The sequence below is a fragment of the Peromyscus eremicus genome, chromosome 5 (assembly GCF_949786415.1).
Source record: "Peromyscus eremicus chromosome 5, PerEre_H2_v1, whole genome shotgun sequence".
NCBI lineage: Eukaryota > Metazoa > Chordata > Mammalia > Rodentia > Cricetidae > Peromyscus > Peromyscus eremicus.
Genome location: NC_081420.1, coordinates 80,784,398 through 80,798,845, shown reverse-complemented (window position 1 = coordinate 80,798,845; position 14,448 = coordinate 80,784,398). Strand labels below are relative to the sequence as shown.

General features: G+C 46.5%; 1 protein-coding gene across 6 annotated transcripts in view; it reads left to right on the top strand.

Moving 5' to 3' along the window:
• Nucleotides 1–11,626: 11,626 nt before the first annotated feature.
• The window catches only part of Pard3 (par-3 family cell polarity regulator), a 559,217-nt gene continuing 556,395 nt past the window's right edge, over nt 11,627–14,448 (top strand). For all 6 annotated transcript variants that reach the window (XM_059263788.1, XM_059263787.1, XM_059263786.1 and 3 more), the window contains exon 1: nt 11,627–11,795. In XM_059263788.1, coding sequence (XP_059119771.1) covers nt 11,676–11,795 — 120 coding nt within the window. In that variant the 5' untranslated portion in view covers nt 11,627–11,675. The remainder of the gene's footprint in view (nt 11,796–14,448) is intronic.

Here is a 14,448-nt window from a genome sequence, read left to right as displayed (position 1 = left end):
GAGGCAGGTTCAATTCCTAGCACTCACATGACAGCTCACAACCATCTGTAATTCCAGTCCCAGGGGATCTGACACCCTCTTCTGCCCTCTGTAGGCACTGAATGTATGTGTGCCCAGATACACACAGGCAAAACACCCATATACATAAAAATAAAAATGGAAAAATGAAATAAGATAACAATAACTTAGGAGTCATAACGAGAGCTGCTTCATGAAGCTGCTCTCTGAAGTCAAGGTGATGCCATGGGTTCACTAGGCAGAAACACTTCCAAGTGACGAACGCAATGGTGGCCATAGGTGTGAGTGTGGGGTGCATGAGTGTGAGCACGCACACACGTAGGCCAGAGGTCAACCTCAGAGTTATTTCTCAGGAGACATTGTACTTGTTTTTGAGATCTGACTGCTTGCTGGCCTCAAGCAGACGAATTCTCTAGTCTTCACCTACCCAGCACTGACTGGGATCACAAGCATGCCTAGCTCTGTGTGTGTGTGTGTGTGTGTGTTCTGGAGATTTAACTCGGCTCTGTAAGAAACAACAGTCCTCACTTCATAATGAGAGTTCTGGAGAAGCAGTTTCATTTACAACTTTGCAAGGCTGGGCATCAGCCTGGAATGTCAGGGACAGTGAGTACAGAGGACAGTTTCTAAACTCTCACACCTGGCTCTTCCTTTTTTATTTAACAACCAGGAGGATCCAATACTATACATTATCTAGGTCTTTCCCTCTGCTGTTTAGCATGCTTCTTTCTTAACAACAATAACAAAAACGTGTGTGGGTTCATTGCTACCAACTTATATCCTGTTTATTTTAAAACTTATCAGACAGATGACCTTACAGGTAAGCTTGGCTGTGAGTGATTTTCTACTCTAAATTTCTAGATTGTGTGTATGTGTGTGTTGGATAGCTGGGTTTGAAGGCATTAACAAGAGTCTAGTGTTTGATATTCAGCTGTAACTGGACCTAAGCTGTCTGGAGGCACTTTTGGAAATGAGCTTCCAGATGTAATTTCTAACAGGTCCTCATGCTTGCACAGCAAACATTTTACCTACTGTGATCTCCTCAGTGCCAACAAGTCCTTTGTGATTGATGTTGGACTGTGATTGAGGCCTCTGTTGTGAAGTTAACAACTCAGACACTACAGTGGTGAACAGAGGAGATCTCTTCTCTCAGGGTTGCCAGCTTTTTGGAGAGACATGTAGCTAATTAATAGCCACCTAGATACTAAATGGTGCTAAGTGCTAAGGAGAAGAATAAAATTACAGGCCATGAGAGGGACAGGGAGAATTTACTCTTGGTAGGAGGTCAAGAAATATGAAAATGACATTGAGTAGATGCCTGAAGGACATGGGATCGGAAGCCAGGGAGAGGCTAAGAACATGTTGTAATTTGGAAACAGCAAATGCAAAGGCCCTGAAGCAAGAATCCACTCAGTCTGGCTGGAGAGCAGCAGGAAGACTAAGCATAATGGGCATAATGAACAAGGGAGCTGAGGAAGAAGGAGCTGGAAATTGAGCATGGATCCCCGAGGCCCCTGGAAATCACTGTAAGGATGGGGTTATGTTTCTGAATGGGGTACATAGTTTTGAAGAGCTCTGAGCAGAAAAATGACATTGCCTAGTGTCTTAATTACTTTTCTATTCATTTGATAAAACACCATGACAGAGGTAACTTACAGAAGGAGGGTTTAATTGCATTTACAATTCCTGAGGGTTAGAGTCCATGACAGCAGAACCAAAGCATACTGGCAGGAACAGCTAAAACATCCAAAAACCACAAACAGGAGGCATAAAGTACAATGGGGCTGGAACGGGTCTTTTGAAACCTCAAAGTCTGTCCCAAGTGACCCAACTCCTCCAACAAGACAATATCTCCCAACTCTTTGCAGACAGTTCCACCAATTGGGGACCAAATAGACGAACATATGAGCCTATGGGGGCCATTCTCTTTAAACTAACATGCTTAGCCTGCAAATTAACCAATGGGAAAGGAGGACTGGGCTGTAATAGGGAGATCTGTTGTTATTGTTCGTGGGGTCAAAGGTTTCTTGCTGTGGGTTCTGGATCTGTGATTAGAAGCCTGCTTCATGATGTTCTTCCCAAGTAGACCTTCATTAGAGTAAGCATGGTGTCTTTGATTGGGCACTGACATCCCAAAGCAAGAGATCCATGACAGCAAGCTTTGAAGTTAACAGGGTAGCTATCAGAGGAAGAGAGACGAGTGTGACACCACATAGGGGACATCCACAGGCTAGTTGTCAGAATCACTGCACGAGTTGCTGAGCTGTGCTGGTTCTGGTGACCTTGGCTTGTGGATGACAGCATGCATGTGAAAGGTCCTATGGGTTGGTCATGAGCAGGACCTTATTGAACTCAACTACAACTCCGAAGAAAATTTCCCATTGTTGTCTGTATTTGTGTTAGGATTTGAGAACTTCACTTACTTTGTCTCCACAGGGTCACACTCAAAACTATGCTACTACTAAGTAAAACTACATAGCTACATTTGTTAAATGGTCTTTAAGAGGTGACTGGTGGCTTGTCACCCAGAGCTGAAGTTTATTTAAACACCGATATGAAACTTTGTGTGAAATCATCTTATTCTTTCTTCTTTTAAAAATATTTTCTTTTAAAACCTTAAAATTTTACTTGTATGAGAGTTTTGCCTGCATGTGTGTCTGTGTACCACATGTGTATTTGGGGCCTGAGGAGGCCAGAAGAGGGCATTGGATACCCTGGAACTAGAGTTATAGATGGTTGTTGCCATGGTCATGCTGGGAATCAAAGCAGGGTTCTCTGGAAGAGCAGCCAATGCTCTCAAAAGCTGAGCCATCAGCCAGGTGGTGGTGGGGCACACCTTTAATTCCAGTACTCAGGAGACAGAGCCAGGCAGATCTCTGTGAATTCGAGGCCAGCCTGGTCTACAGAGTGAGTTCTAGGACAGCCAGGGCTACACAGAGAAACCCTGTCTCAAAAATAAATTAAAAAAAAGAGAAAAAGCTGAATCATCTCTTCAGCCCCTCTTTCTTCTTTAAAAATTTTTATTTATCTGTTTATTATTGTTATTATTTATACCTATCTTATGTGTATGAATATTTGCTTGAATATATGTGTATGCACACACATGTGCCTGCTTCTCACAAAGGTCAACAAGGGTTACAGATGGTTGTGAGTCACCACGTGGGTGCTGGGAGCCAAATCCAGGGCCTCTGTAAGAGCAACAAGTGTTCTTAGCCACAAATCCACCTCTCCAACTTATTATTATTGTTAATTACTCTCCCTCGTGTGTGTGTGTGTGTGTGTGTGTGTGTGTGTGTGTGTGTGTGTGTATGAGCATAGACACAAATGTGGAAGTCAGAGGACAACTTTCTAGATTGTTCCCTCCTTCCACCATATGGTTCTCAGGTTGTCAAATTTGGTACCAAGTGCCTTTATCTGTTGAGCCATCTTGCTAGCACTTTGATTTTTTAAAGACATTTATTTTTATTTTATGTGTATTTGTTTTAACTGCATGTATGTCTGTGCACAGTGTTCATGCAGTGCCCAGGAAGGGCAGAAGAGAGTATTGAACCCCCTAGGACTAGAGTTACAGGTGGTTGTGAGCCACCATGTGGGTTCTTGGCGTTCAACCTGGGTCCTCTGAAAGGCCCATCTCTCCATCTCTTAGCCAGCCACCCTTAATACAATTTGTTTTATATTTATTGTGTATATTTGCAAACATGTACAGCATATGTGTAGAGATCACAGGGCAATATGTAGAGGCCAGTGTTCTCTTTCCATCATGTGGGTCCCTGGGATTATGTTTCAAATTTGGTCATGTGGCTTGGCTTGCCTTTGCTACCCTTTTTTCTTCACGTGGAGTCACTTCTCCATTCCGTTGAGTTCTGGGAATTCTGCCTCAGTACCACCAGGAGTTAAATGGGTTTGACTTATGTTCTGGGTGCACCAGCAAAATGGCTTTTAATGGAGTTGAGATTTTTTTTCCGTCTGTTTTCAGTATAGACAGGACTGCTGTGGGATGGTCTTTCCGTATGCTGTGAATATGTGTGGCTACCATTTGTAATAAAGCTGCTTTGGCTTATGGTAAGGTAGGATAAGAGCCAAGTGGGAAATCCAAGCAAAGATACAGGGAGAAGAACGGCAGAGTGAGGGGACACTGTGAGCCACCGGGGTAGCAAGATGTAACAGAACACAGGTAAGGCCATGAGACAAGTGGTGATACATAGATTCATAAAATTGGGTTAATTTAAGATGTTAGAGCTAGCCAGCAATAAGCCTGTGCCATAGTCTCTGAGTGATTATTTTATAAGCTGCTGTAGGGTTAGGCAGGACACAGAAAAGCTTCCAATTACATAGAGCCCTATGGACCTGAGTTCAGATTCTCCAGGATCCAATACAAAGGCAAGCACAGTGGCATGTGCCTAGAAAGGCTGACCCGGGAGTATTTTAAAGGGAGCTGAGTTTGGGCATCTGAGCACTTCGATAGAATACAGTCAGTGTATACAGGACACGTGCCGTCAGACACGCTGATGAGTCGGGTGTCATTTGGATGATATTAATTTGGAGGAGGAGATCAAAGTTCTGGACATGAGATTATTTGGACCAAGGAGCACTGGCAGGGTCTTTTTAGTCCTTTGCCACTCCTGTTTTTAATCAGGTCCTTCCTCATACTTGTATCTGATTACTGTAGTTGGAAATTTCTCTGGTACCACCCAGCCCCACGATCTGGACGAATCTCTCCCACAGCAGTCCTGCAGCCGCTTACAAAATGATCATTCAGAGGCTTAATAGTAATTACAAACTGTATGGCCTACAGCTCAAGCTTCTTGCTCGCTAGCTCTTATAACTTAACCTATTTCTATTAATCTGTGTATTGCCACATGTTCCGTGGCTTTACCTGTGTCCCATTACATGTTGCTCCATGGACGGTGGGCTAGCGTCTTCCCGACTCTGCTCTTCTTCTCTCTGTATCTCTGCCTCTAAGCTGCCTTGCCATAGGTCAAAGCTGCTTTATTTATTAGCCAATGGGAGGAACACATATATTCACAGTGTACAGGAAGACATCCACAGCAGATTACTGCTTTTGACAGTTGGAGGATCATTAAGTTAATGCTCTTTCTTCCCTTCTTCTTTGTTTTGCTTGTCCATGTTGATCATTGCTCTCACCATGCAAGTCACATGAGCTCCTGCATCATTAGGGGGAAATGCTGCTTTTAACTGGCATTTAATGTTCTTTAACAATAGGAGGCTGCACTGAGCCTTTGCATAGTCTTATGTGCCTCATGTTTGAGTGATGTGTGTGTGTGTGTGTGTGTGTGTGTGTGTGTGTGTGTGTGTTTGTATTCACATATGGGTAGAGGGTGCCAGAGGTCAATTTTGGGCGTCTTCCTCAACTCCAGCAAAATGACTTTTAATGGAGTTGAGGTCTATTTCTGTCTGTTTGCTTATAGACAGGGTCCTTTGAAGCCCCATTCTGGCCTTGAACCCAGTATGTACTTGAACTTCTAAGTGGGCAGTTTGCCTGATGAGCTAAACCTAGCACAACCGGGAACTTACTATTCTCCTGCCTCCACCTCCAGAGTTTTGAACTTTACCACCATGCCCAGTTTTCAGCATTGCAGAGGACTGAACCCAGCACTTCATGACTTATTTCTTTACATTTATTACTTACTTAGTCATGATTATTTTTTTGTGTGAGTTTGTGGGTGTATGTGTCATGCGTGCCGAAGCCAGAGAACAACTTGTGGAAGTTGCCTCTCTCCTATCATGTGGACAATGGGGATTGAACTCATGTCTTGAGGTCTGGTAGCAAACTGTCTCTTGGAGCCCTCCACTTTAGATTCTGAAAGGTCCATTCCGCTAGATTGGGTGGCTAGTGAGCTCTAGGGATCACTTGTTTCTGTCCTCCAGTGCTACAGTGTACTGTAGAGCTGTCTTTTAGGGGGGGCTTGCTCAGCAAGCACGTGACTTACTGAGCCATCTCCCTATCCCCTCTTCCCTATGAAACAGGGTCTTATGTAGACCAGGTTGGTCTCAAACTCTGTATGTAGTTGAGAACAATCTTTGCCTGTATGCTTATTTTTATGTGCCTTGCATGTATATCTGTGTGAGGGTGCCAGATCCTCTGGAACTGGAGTTACAGATAGTTGGGAGCAGCTGTGTGGGTGCTGGGAATTGAACCCAGGTCCTGTGAAAGAACAGTCAGTGCTTTTAACTGCTGAACCATCTCTCCACCCCCTGACAATCTTGAACTTCTGTTCCCGACTCCTTCTTTTGAGTTCTGGGATTATAAGTATGTGCCATTATGCCTGGTTTATGCAGAACTGTGGAGCAAATCTCGGCAGGGCTTTGTGCATGCTGGGCAAGCACTCTGACAGTTGAGCTCCAGGCTCAGTCCCATCTTTGCCTAGTATACTCTGCACTCCTGTGCAATCTGCATGTCAGGATGATGCCTGTCACCTACCCCTCCATACTCAGTCACCCACACACCCGTCATCCTTGTGAGAAGAGTTCAGTCCATTTGTGAGTCTCCTTCTCATCACATTGTGGTCTTGGCTGCTAGTGGACCTGAACTCCAGAGCTATGCTGTCCAATATGGCATACACTGACCACAGGCAGCCATTGAGCTCTGGAAATGTGCCTGGTCCAAAGTGAGCTGTGCCATGAACATCAGTCACACACAGGATCAAAATGATCTAGCCAAGAAATATGAATATACAGGCTTATTAAATTGTGCATGTGAAACTGTAGCACTTTCGAGGCTGAGTGAGGAGGATTGCAAGTTTGAGGCAACCTGGGGATCCTTTAGACTATAAAGAAAGATCCCATCTCATTAGTGTTTCTAAATATTAAAATGGCAATATGTATTATCTTTGGTTAAATAAACTACATTGTTACAATTCATTTTATTACTTGCCACTTGTTACTCTTACTACAAAAATATGGTTACAATATATTTCTCTTGGATGAAGTTAGAAGGCCTATTTCCTTCTATGTTGGAGAGAGTGAGTTTCTTTGGTATCACTATGGTTGTAACTATGTAGCAGATAGCCATATTTCAGCTGCTCTTCATTTCTGAAATCTTTAGCAGACTGAGCGCCTCTTGAGGAAGAACCTTATAAAGGTGTAGTTTAGGACTTGATATAAAACACGTTGCTATTCAATGAGTGTAATAGATCTGTCGGTCCCAGTGGGAGGCCAGGCATATGGCACTGTAAATGTTTTTTTTTTTTTCTTGGATATGTAATCTAAGAGTAAGCCCTGCATGTGTGTGAAATGCCTTGGAGATAATAATCTTCACAGGATGACTGCATTTCAAAAACCATTCACACTCTGTCTTTATTCTTTATGTGTGTTTATGTATGGAGGCACACATGTGAGTGTGTGCATGTTCATGTAGAGGCCAGATCAGCTCTGGGAGTCATTCCTCAGGCGCTGTCCATATTTTTGTTTGTTTGTTTGTTTGTTTGTTTGATTGAGACAAGCACTCTCCAAGTAGGTCAGTGAGACCCAGGGATCCACCTGTCTCCTCCTCCCCATCACTGAGATTAGGCACTGGGATTACAAATACACCACAAAACCTGGATCTACCCCCCACCCCCAGGTTTCTGGGAACTGAACTGAGCCATCTTCCCTTCCCCCACCTCCCTTATTTTCAATGATTAACTTTCTAAGGGTGAGCTGCTTGGTACAATGATTTTCCTACACATATGGAGTGTGTGAGTGTAGCTAGATAGAATTGAAGTTATATTCTGTGTGGTCACATGTGCCCACCTGCACATAGGCACAAAGCCCAGATAAATCCTAATTAATTCTCAGAACCCTCTGGGGTATTTATAACCAACTGAATCAATTAACTGTGAAACAGAAATACAGATAAAGTCCGTGATTATTTTTTAACTAGAAACTCTAGAATTTAAATAAGTAAACCCATTTTAAGATATTTACACAACATTTGACCCCTGACTTTGATAATTTTGCTTCTTAAACAGACTGGGTTGCTTTAATGCTTACCTCAGACTAGAAGCTATTTGCTAAGCTGAATATTTTATTGACATGAAGGTGGCTTGGCTATGATCCATCTTTATGGTTAGATGTTATTTGAGGACTACAGTGGTGAAAATAAATTAATTATTTGTCATAGAATTTTATGAATTTTTTTAAAGACAGAAAAAGATCTGGCATTTGAAATTACAAAGCATCAATTTTCATCAATTTTTAATATGAAGAGATTATATATAGATAGATAATATATATACATATATATGTATATATATTAGGGAATAAGGATATAGCTGAGTTGGTAGCATGCTTAGTCAGAATGCATGAAGCCCTAAATTCTATCACCAGCATTTCTTAAATCAAGGGTGGTGGCACCTGCTTATAATCCAGCATTCTGGAGGTAGTGGAAAGGGATTCAGAAGTTCAAGGTAACCCTCAACTACATAGTAAGTTAGAGGTTAGTCTGGGACATGATAAACTCTATCTAAAAGAAAAAAATATTACTCAATACAAGTACTCAATGTGGCTGGGCCAGGATCTGAATGGAGTGTCGGCTCATGATCTGCTGAACCTAATTCATGAGAGTTAATTCCATCTGTAGGTACTGAGGCTGCCACAGGCAAAGCTCTGAGGATGTTGCAGAACTATGCAGGTGAGTTACTAAAAGGTTAGAATATGGTAAATGTTCCAGGAATTGCATTTTAAGATGCTACCACATTTCAAGACTTCACGTTGAAGGTGTGAGCACAGTATTTATGGCTGTACTAGGGAAGGAGGCATGCTTTCAAGAGAGACAACATTTGACTGACATCTATTTAGTTGCTAATCAAAGCTTGGGACATTTTCAAACATGCTGCATAAGACTAATGACAATCACATCTCTATTTAACTAGCCAAATAAAGTCTCACGATTTATTTTTATTTTATTTTTTTAACAATACAGGGTCTCATGTAGCCTAGGCTGTTCTTGAACTTGCTATGTATTTGCAAATTACTTGCTATGTGCTGGGATTATAGGTGTGGACTACCATATCCAGTTTTTATGGAGTGCTAGGGATCAAACACAGGGCTTTGGACATACTAGACAAGCATTCTGCTAGCTACATCCCCAGCCCCTGTCCAGTCAGTTCAACTCGTCCAACTTTGAGCTTTCCTTGCCCACTCCTTCCCAGTCTTTTCCTATCCCAGCCTAGGCTTTGTTAGCATCCTTTACATCATGGCGACTAGACTCTGCTGTGTTACATGCGCCACACAGTAACACGTATTAAGATTTCTAATAATTTGTTTGATCCTCACAACTTATGAAATGGCTCTCACCAGTTCCTTTTCTCAGCTGGTACAGGCGAGGCTGGGGAGAGTATGAACATCACAGTTGAAGGTACTAGTGCTGAAATGGACCTGAACCTAGATCAGTGCCATGCTTTTCTTTCTTTCTTTATTTTTTGACATACCCACTCTCAGCTTTATACTCCTCCCATGTGTAAAAACAGAAACACCAGCCACGCGGTGGTGGCACATGCCTTTAATCCCAGCACTTGGGAGGCAGAGCCAGGAGGATCTCTGTGAGTTTGAGTCCAGCCTGGTCTACAGAGTGAGATCCAGGACAGACACCAAAACTACACAAAGAAACCCTGTCTTGAAAAAAACCAAAACCAACCAAACAAACAAACAAAAAACCCAGAAACACCATCTCTATCATTATCCATAATTATTGTGTGCACAAGTATTGTTTTTATTATTATTATTATTATTATTATTATTATTATTATTGTGTGTGCATTCACGTGCGTGCGTGCGTGCGTGCGTGCGTGCGTGCGTGTGTGTGTGTGTGTGTGTGTGTGTGTGTGAAGGTTGGAGGACAATTTTTTGGGGCAATTTACTCTTTCCACTATGTGGGTTCTGTGGTTGTAATTTAGGTAGTCTTGGTGGCAGGTGCCTGGCGGGCTAAGTCGTCTTGCTGGCCCATGGACCCAAGTATTGATAATGTCTGAAGCAAGAAAACCCCAGCAGGAGTTACTGGCATAGTATGACGGACAGGGTCACTGGTAGACAAGTTCAACAATGTAGCCATATAGAGGTAGTATGAGTCTTTCCCAAGACTGTGCTCATTCCAGCATTCTCTTGTGGGCTTGGGAGGGTGACTTCTTGAGGGACATCTGAGGGGAAGATACATGATGGTATCATTTGCTGCCGGGTGGATTAAGAGCAGTCAGAAGGGAGGAAACATGATGTTTGCTCTGACCCAGAGCGGTGAAGCCAAGGAGAACGTGCAGGATTTTAAGAAGCCAAGGAACTTCTTTGTTTATTATTTAAAAAAGGGAGGAGGGATGGATGGGCGATCCCCAGAGCCAGATTTAAGTGCTGAAGTTCTTTGGGGGCTCACAGGCTCTTTAATGGGCTTAGAAACCCTGCAAATTATGAACAAATCCTGCAAAATGAACTTTCTGTATCGTGTGGGACAAACTGGGGCCAACAGCGACTCTCGAAGTTTGCCATTCTTTGAAGACAACGGTACACATTTATTTAGGAACCGTATCTTATAAGACAGAAACCAGCTTCAGTCACTTCTCTAGACTTGGTCCACGTTATTATTAAAACATTTAGAGCTTGAATATCACCCACTCCCTATGGAGATGGGGGTGTGTCAGTGCCTGAGTTAAGAGTTTTCCTCTCTGAGCATTCGGACTGTATTTTTCAGAGAGCTGTGTTAAGTTGCTTGCATTGAAGAATTTTCAAGAAGCAAATGTATTTGAACTGCGGCTTTTAAGTCCTACTTATTTAAACAAGTGGGTCACCAAGAAACTTTAAGGTAAATAGTGGCCTCAAGAGGAAGTACCAGGGCGTCCAAGCGTCTCCAACCTCTCTTGGGAGCAGCCAATTAATCTCTGCTACAGAACAGCGCCGCCCGGCCTTGCACCGGAGCCAGGCACTTAGGACAGAAAGCCTGCCTGGCTGCGGACAGAAAGACATTTGGCCTGGAGGTTCGTCCTCAGTCGGTTCCCTATCCTCCCCGGGGCGACCCGGGTGGCTGCTGGGCTCTTAGGGGCGTCCCCAGCCTAAACTGCTTTCTCCCAGGAAGGGGATTAAAAGTCACAAAGAAAGGGAGGGGACTTCGGTGGAGCCCCTGGGGGCGTGGGTGGGACGTCCCTGAGTGTGTCTTGCGCCGCAGCTCGCCAGCAAGTGGGCTGGAGGAGGACGCGCCCTGCCCAGCGCCGGCCCCTAGCCCAGCGCCGCGGGCTGCGATGCGCATCGCCGCACGGTGAACCAAGCGGCCGCTCGGGCAGCGGCCGAGGCCTCCCGGGCGCCCCGCCCTGCGCCTCCTCCTGCCGCCTGCGCGCGGTGCTGTGCGCCCGGCCCACCGCTGCTCCTCCTCCCTGCCTCGCGGTCCCCTCCTCGGAGTCCCGACTGAGCGCGAGCGCCACACGGCCCCGGGCCGCCGCCGAGCGCGCCAAGACGCCAAGACGCCGAACAGGTGGCCGGAGGCTGCAGGCGCCCAGGCCGGGGACAGGCGAGGCCAGGCGAAGGCGGCCGGGCTGGACATGGTAGCCTGGCGGCTCCGTGCCGCCGCCTGCTCGCGCCCCTAGCCGCCGGCGCGCCGGCGCAGCGGCCCCACCGCGCCCTGCGTACAGTCTCCCGGCCCAGCGCCGCTCCGGCCACGGACAGCGAGGGACGGCGGCATGAAAGTGACCGTGTGCTTCGGGAGGACCCGGGTGGTCGTGCCGTGCGGAGACGGCCGCATGAAAGTTTTCAGCCTCATCCAGCAGGCGGTGACCCGCTACCGGAAGGCCGTGGCCAAGGTGAGTGGCCTGGGGCGCGCGGCGGGGAGCGGACGGGGAAGGCGCGGGGATCAATATGGCGCTTCCTGGAGACGGAGGAGGGAGACCGGGAGGCGGGGAAAGGGAAAGTGCGGCAGCCGGGCGGCCTCGTCGGAGCCCCCGGCCCGGACCTGCGGCCGCAAAGTTCTCGGCGCGCTCGGGCTGGGCCGCGATCGCCACCCGCACAGTCCCTGGACACTGCCTGGGTCCTCCGGGCTCAGGAGTGGGCGGCCCGGCTCCCGGAGCCGGCACCGGGCGAGGCAGAGTGCGGCACGCGGGAGGCGCGGCGTAGCCTGGCGGGGCGCCTCTGCCCGGCCGACCGCGGGCCCTGGCAATCCAGCTCCAGGCCTCTCCCCGAGCAGGCAGGCCTGCCGCCCAGGGTTGGCCATGGAACTTTCGGGGTGTGGAAAGAGTTGGGTGATCCCGTAGACGCGGGAGCCGCAGCCGGGCCGTGGACCTTCTGTGTTCTTGCGGGATCTCCGGGTCACGCAGGCAGCCCTGGTTGGGTCGGCCCGGTTAGTGGGCTCCAGTGGGGGCGATGGAGTGGCTCCGGTGTTCGGTTCCTTGAAACACCTCAGCCTGGACTCGCTTCTGGAGTCCAAGCTCCCTCCGGACCTCCACCCTTACCTCGTTGGATGTGCTCGGGTGCGGAGCCGGGGCTGCACAGGGCCTGGGGTCGGAGGAGCGTCCCTTCTCTGTTTTCCTGCTGGAGTAGTAACATTGTCTCCCTTAAACCGCATTCCTCCATAATGGGGCAGAAGTGGAAGGGCGTTTTGTTAGATTGTATTACCCTCTGTGTTTGACAACAGCCCACGCTGAAGTTTTCGCTCTAGCACCTGAGGATATTTCCTTTGTACGAGAGTGGAATGTGTTCCCTTTGGTATTTCCCGTCTGTTGTCTGTTCAGTAGTGGAGTGGCCTGCCTTCTGTGACTCCAGAACAAGCGAGAGGGGGAAGGTGGCTTTGTTTGCCTAAGTCGCCGAATGCTCATGGGCCACCCTCCATTTTTCTCTGAAATTAAGAAAGGGCAAAGTGGTTGCACCTTTGTTTTACTTTGCTTTTACTCTGTTGGAAAAATAGCAAAATTGCCCCTTTAAGGAAACTTTGGGGGATGGTTAGGAACCCGATACAGGGATAGGAGATGCTGAGTTCGACAGCTGTAAGTGTTCTTCCAGTTGGTCGAATTCATTGAAAATCAAACAGCGTTTGTGGAAATTGGGCACCTGTTTATCTTGTAAAGCTGACAAGAGGGGAAATCCTCTGTAACTTCACACTGAAGTGTTGTAAGCATCATTTCTGATTGACAGTTAGTTGGCAATTTAATGTTGTAAGGGAATAACCAGGTTGTCTTTGTACTCTGCAGACCAACATTGTTAGCTGTGGGAAAAAAAGAAAAGAAAAATGGCAGTAACATATAGTGCATAGAAGTGTGCCTAGTTCCAGAGCAGAAGGCATGATGCTATTGGCCTCTGCTTGGCTGATTTTGTTTGTAAAACTAGCCATGTTTCATGTTGCACACCCCGGGCAATGGTCAAGTTGCCTCTTGAGGGAATACACAGGTAGCTGTTTGACTGGCAGAATTATTAATTTTTTTTCTATAGAAATTAAGCATTTACTATTCAAGGTCAAATTAAGCACATATTGTGTTGTGGGGCTAGGCATTTAAGGGTCCAATAGGCTTCCTTGTAGAAGATGGACTGTGAAAATCTAAAACAAGATTCCTGTGATTCCTCAGGTGAGGACGGCTGTGGTGTGGCTTGTCTGTGCCGAGGGAGGAAGATGTCTCTAGGATACCGGATGGATGAAGTTGAGTGCCCTTGTTGATAGACGTGGCCTGTTCACTCTCAGCAGTGGCTGTCCCATAGTGAAGGAACAGGGGTGGGGAAGAGGTCACAGAAAGAGCAGGAGCTGGGAGTAGTAATTGTGAGATGGCCAGGTGGGAGAAAGGAAGGGAGAGGGATTGCTAGAGATAAGAGAGTCAAGGATGATTCACTGGTTTCCAAAGCGCTCAATTGAGGAGGTGGGTGTGTTTGTGTGTGTGTGTTTAGAGATCACAGCTCGTTGTGGGGTGTCTTTCTCAGTCTCTCTGCATTCTCTCTCTCTCTCTCTCTCTCTCTCTCTCTCTCTCTCTCTCTCTCTCTCTCTCTCCAGAGTCTTACTGAACCTGGAATTCAAGGCCAAGCAGGGATACAAAGCCCCCTTCCCCCCCTAGATTTTCAGCATTCAGAATTTAACCATTGGCTCACAAGTTGATTCATAAATGTTCAAAGGGTTAGGCTTGGTGACACCTAGCATTATCCCAGAATTTGGAGGCAGAGGCAGGTCAGTCTCTGTGAATTCAAGGCCAGCCTCATCTATAGAGTGAGCTTCAGGCCACCCAAGGCTACATAGTGAGACCCTGCCTCAAAAAAAAAATCCCCAAACAAACCAAAAACCCAAACCAACCAAACAAGGGCTGGCTCAGCAGCTAAGCACACTGGCTGCTCCAAGAGGACCCGGGTTGGATTCTCAGCACCCTCATGGTGGCTCACAACCATGGCCAGTCCCCCAGGGGGTCTAATGCCCTTCTGGTCTCAGCAAGCACTACATGAGTGTGGTACCCACACAAGCAGACAAAACACCGACACATTTAAAAT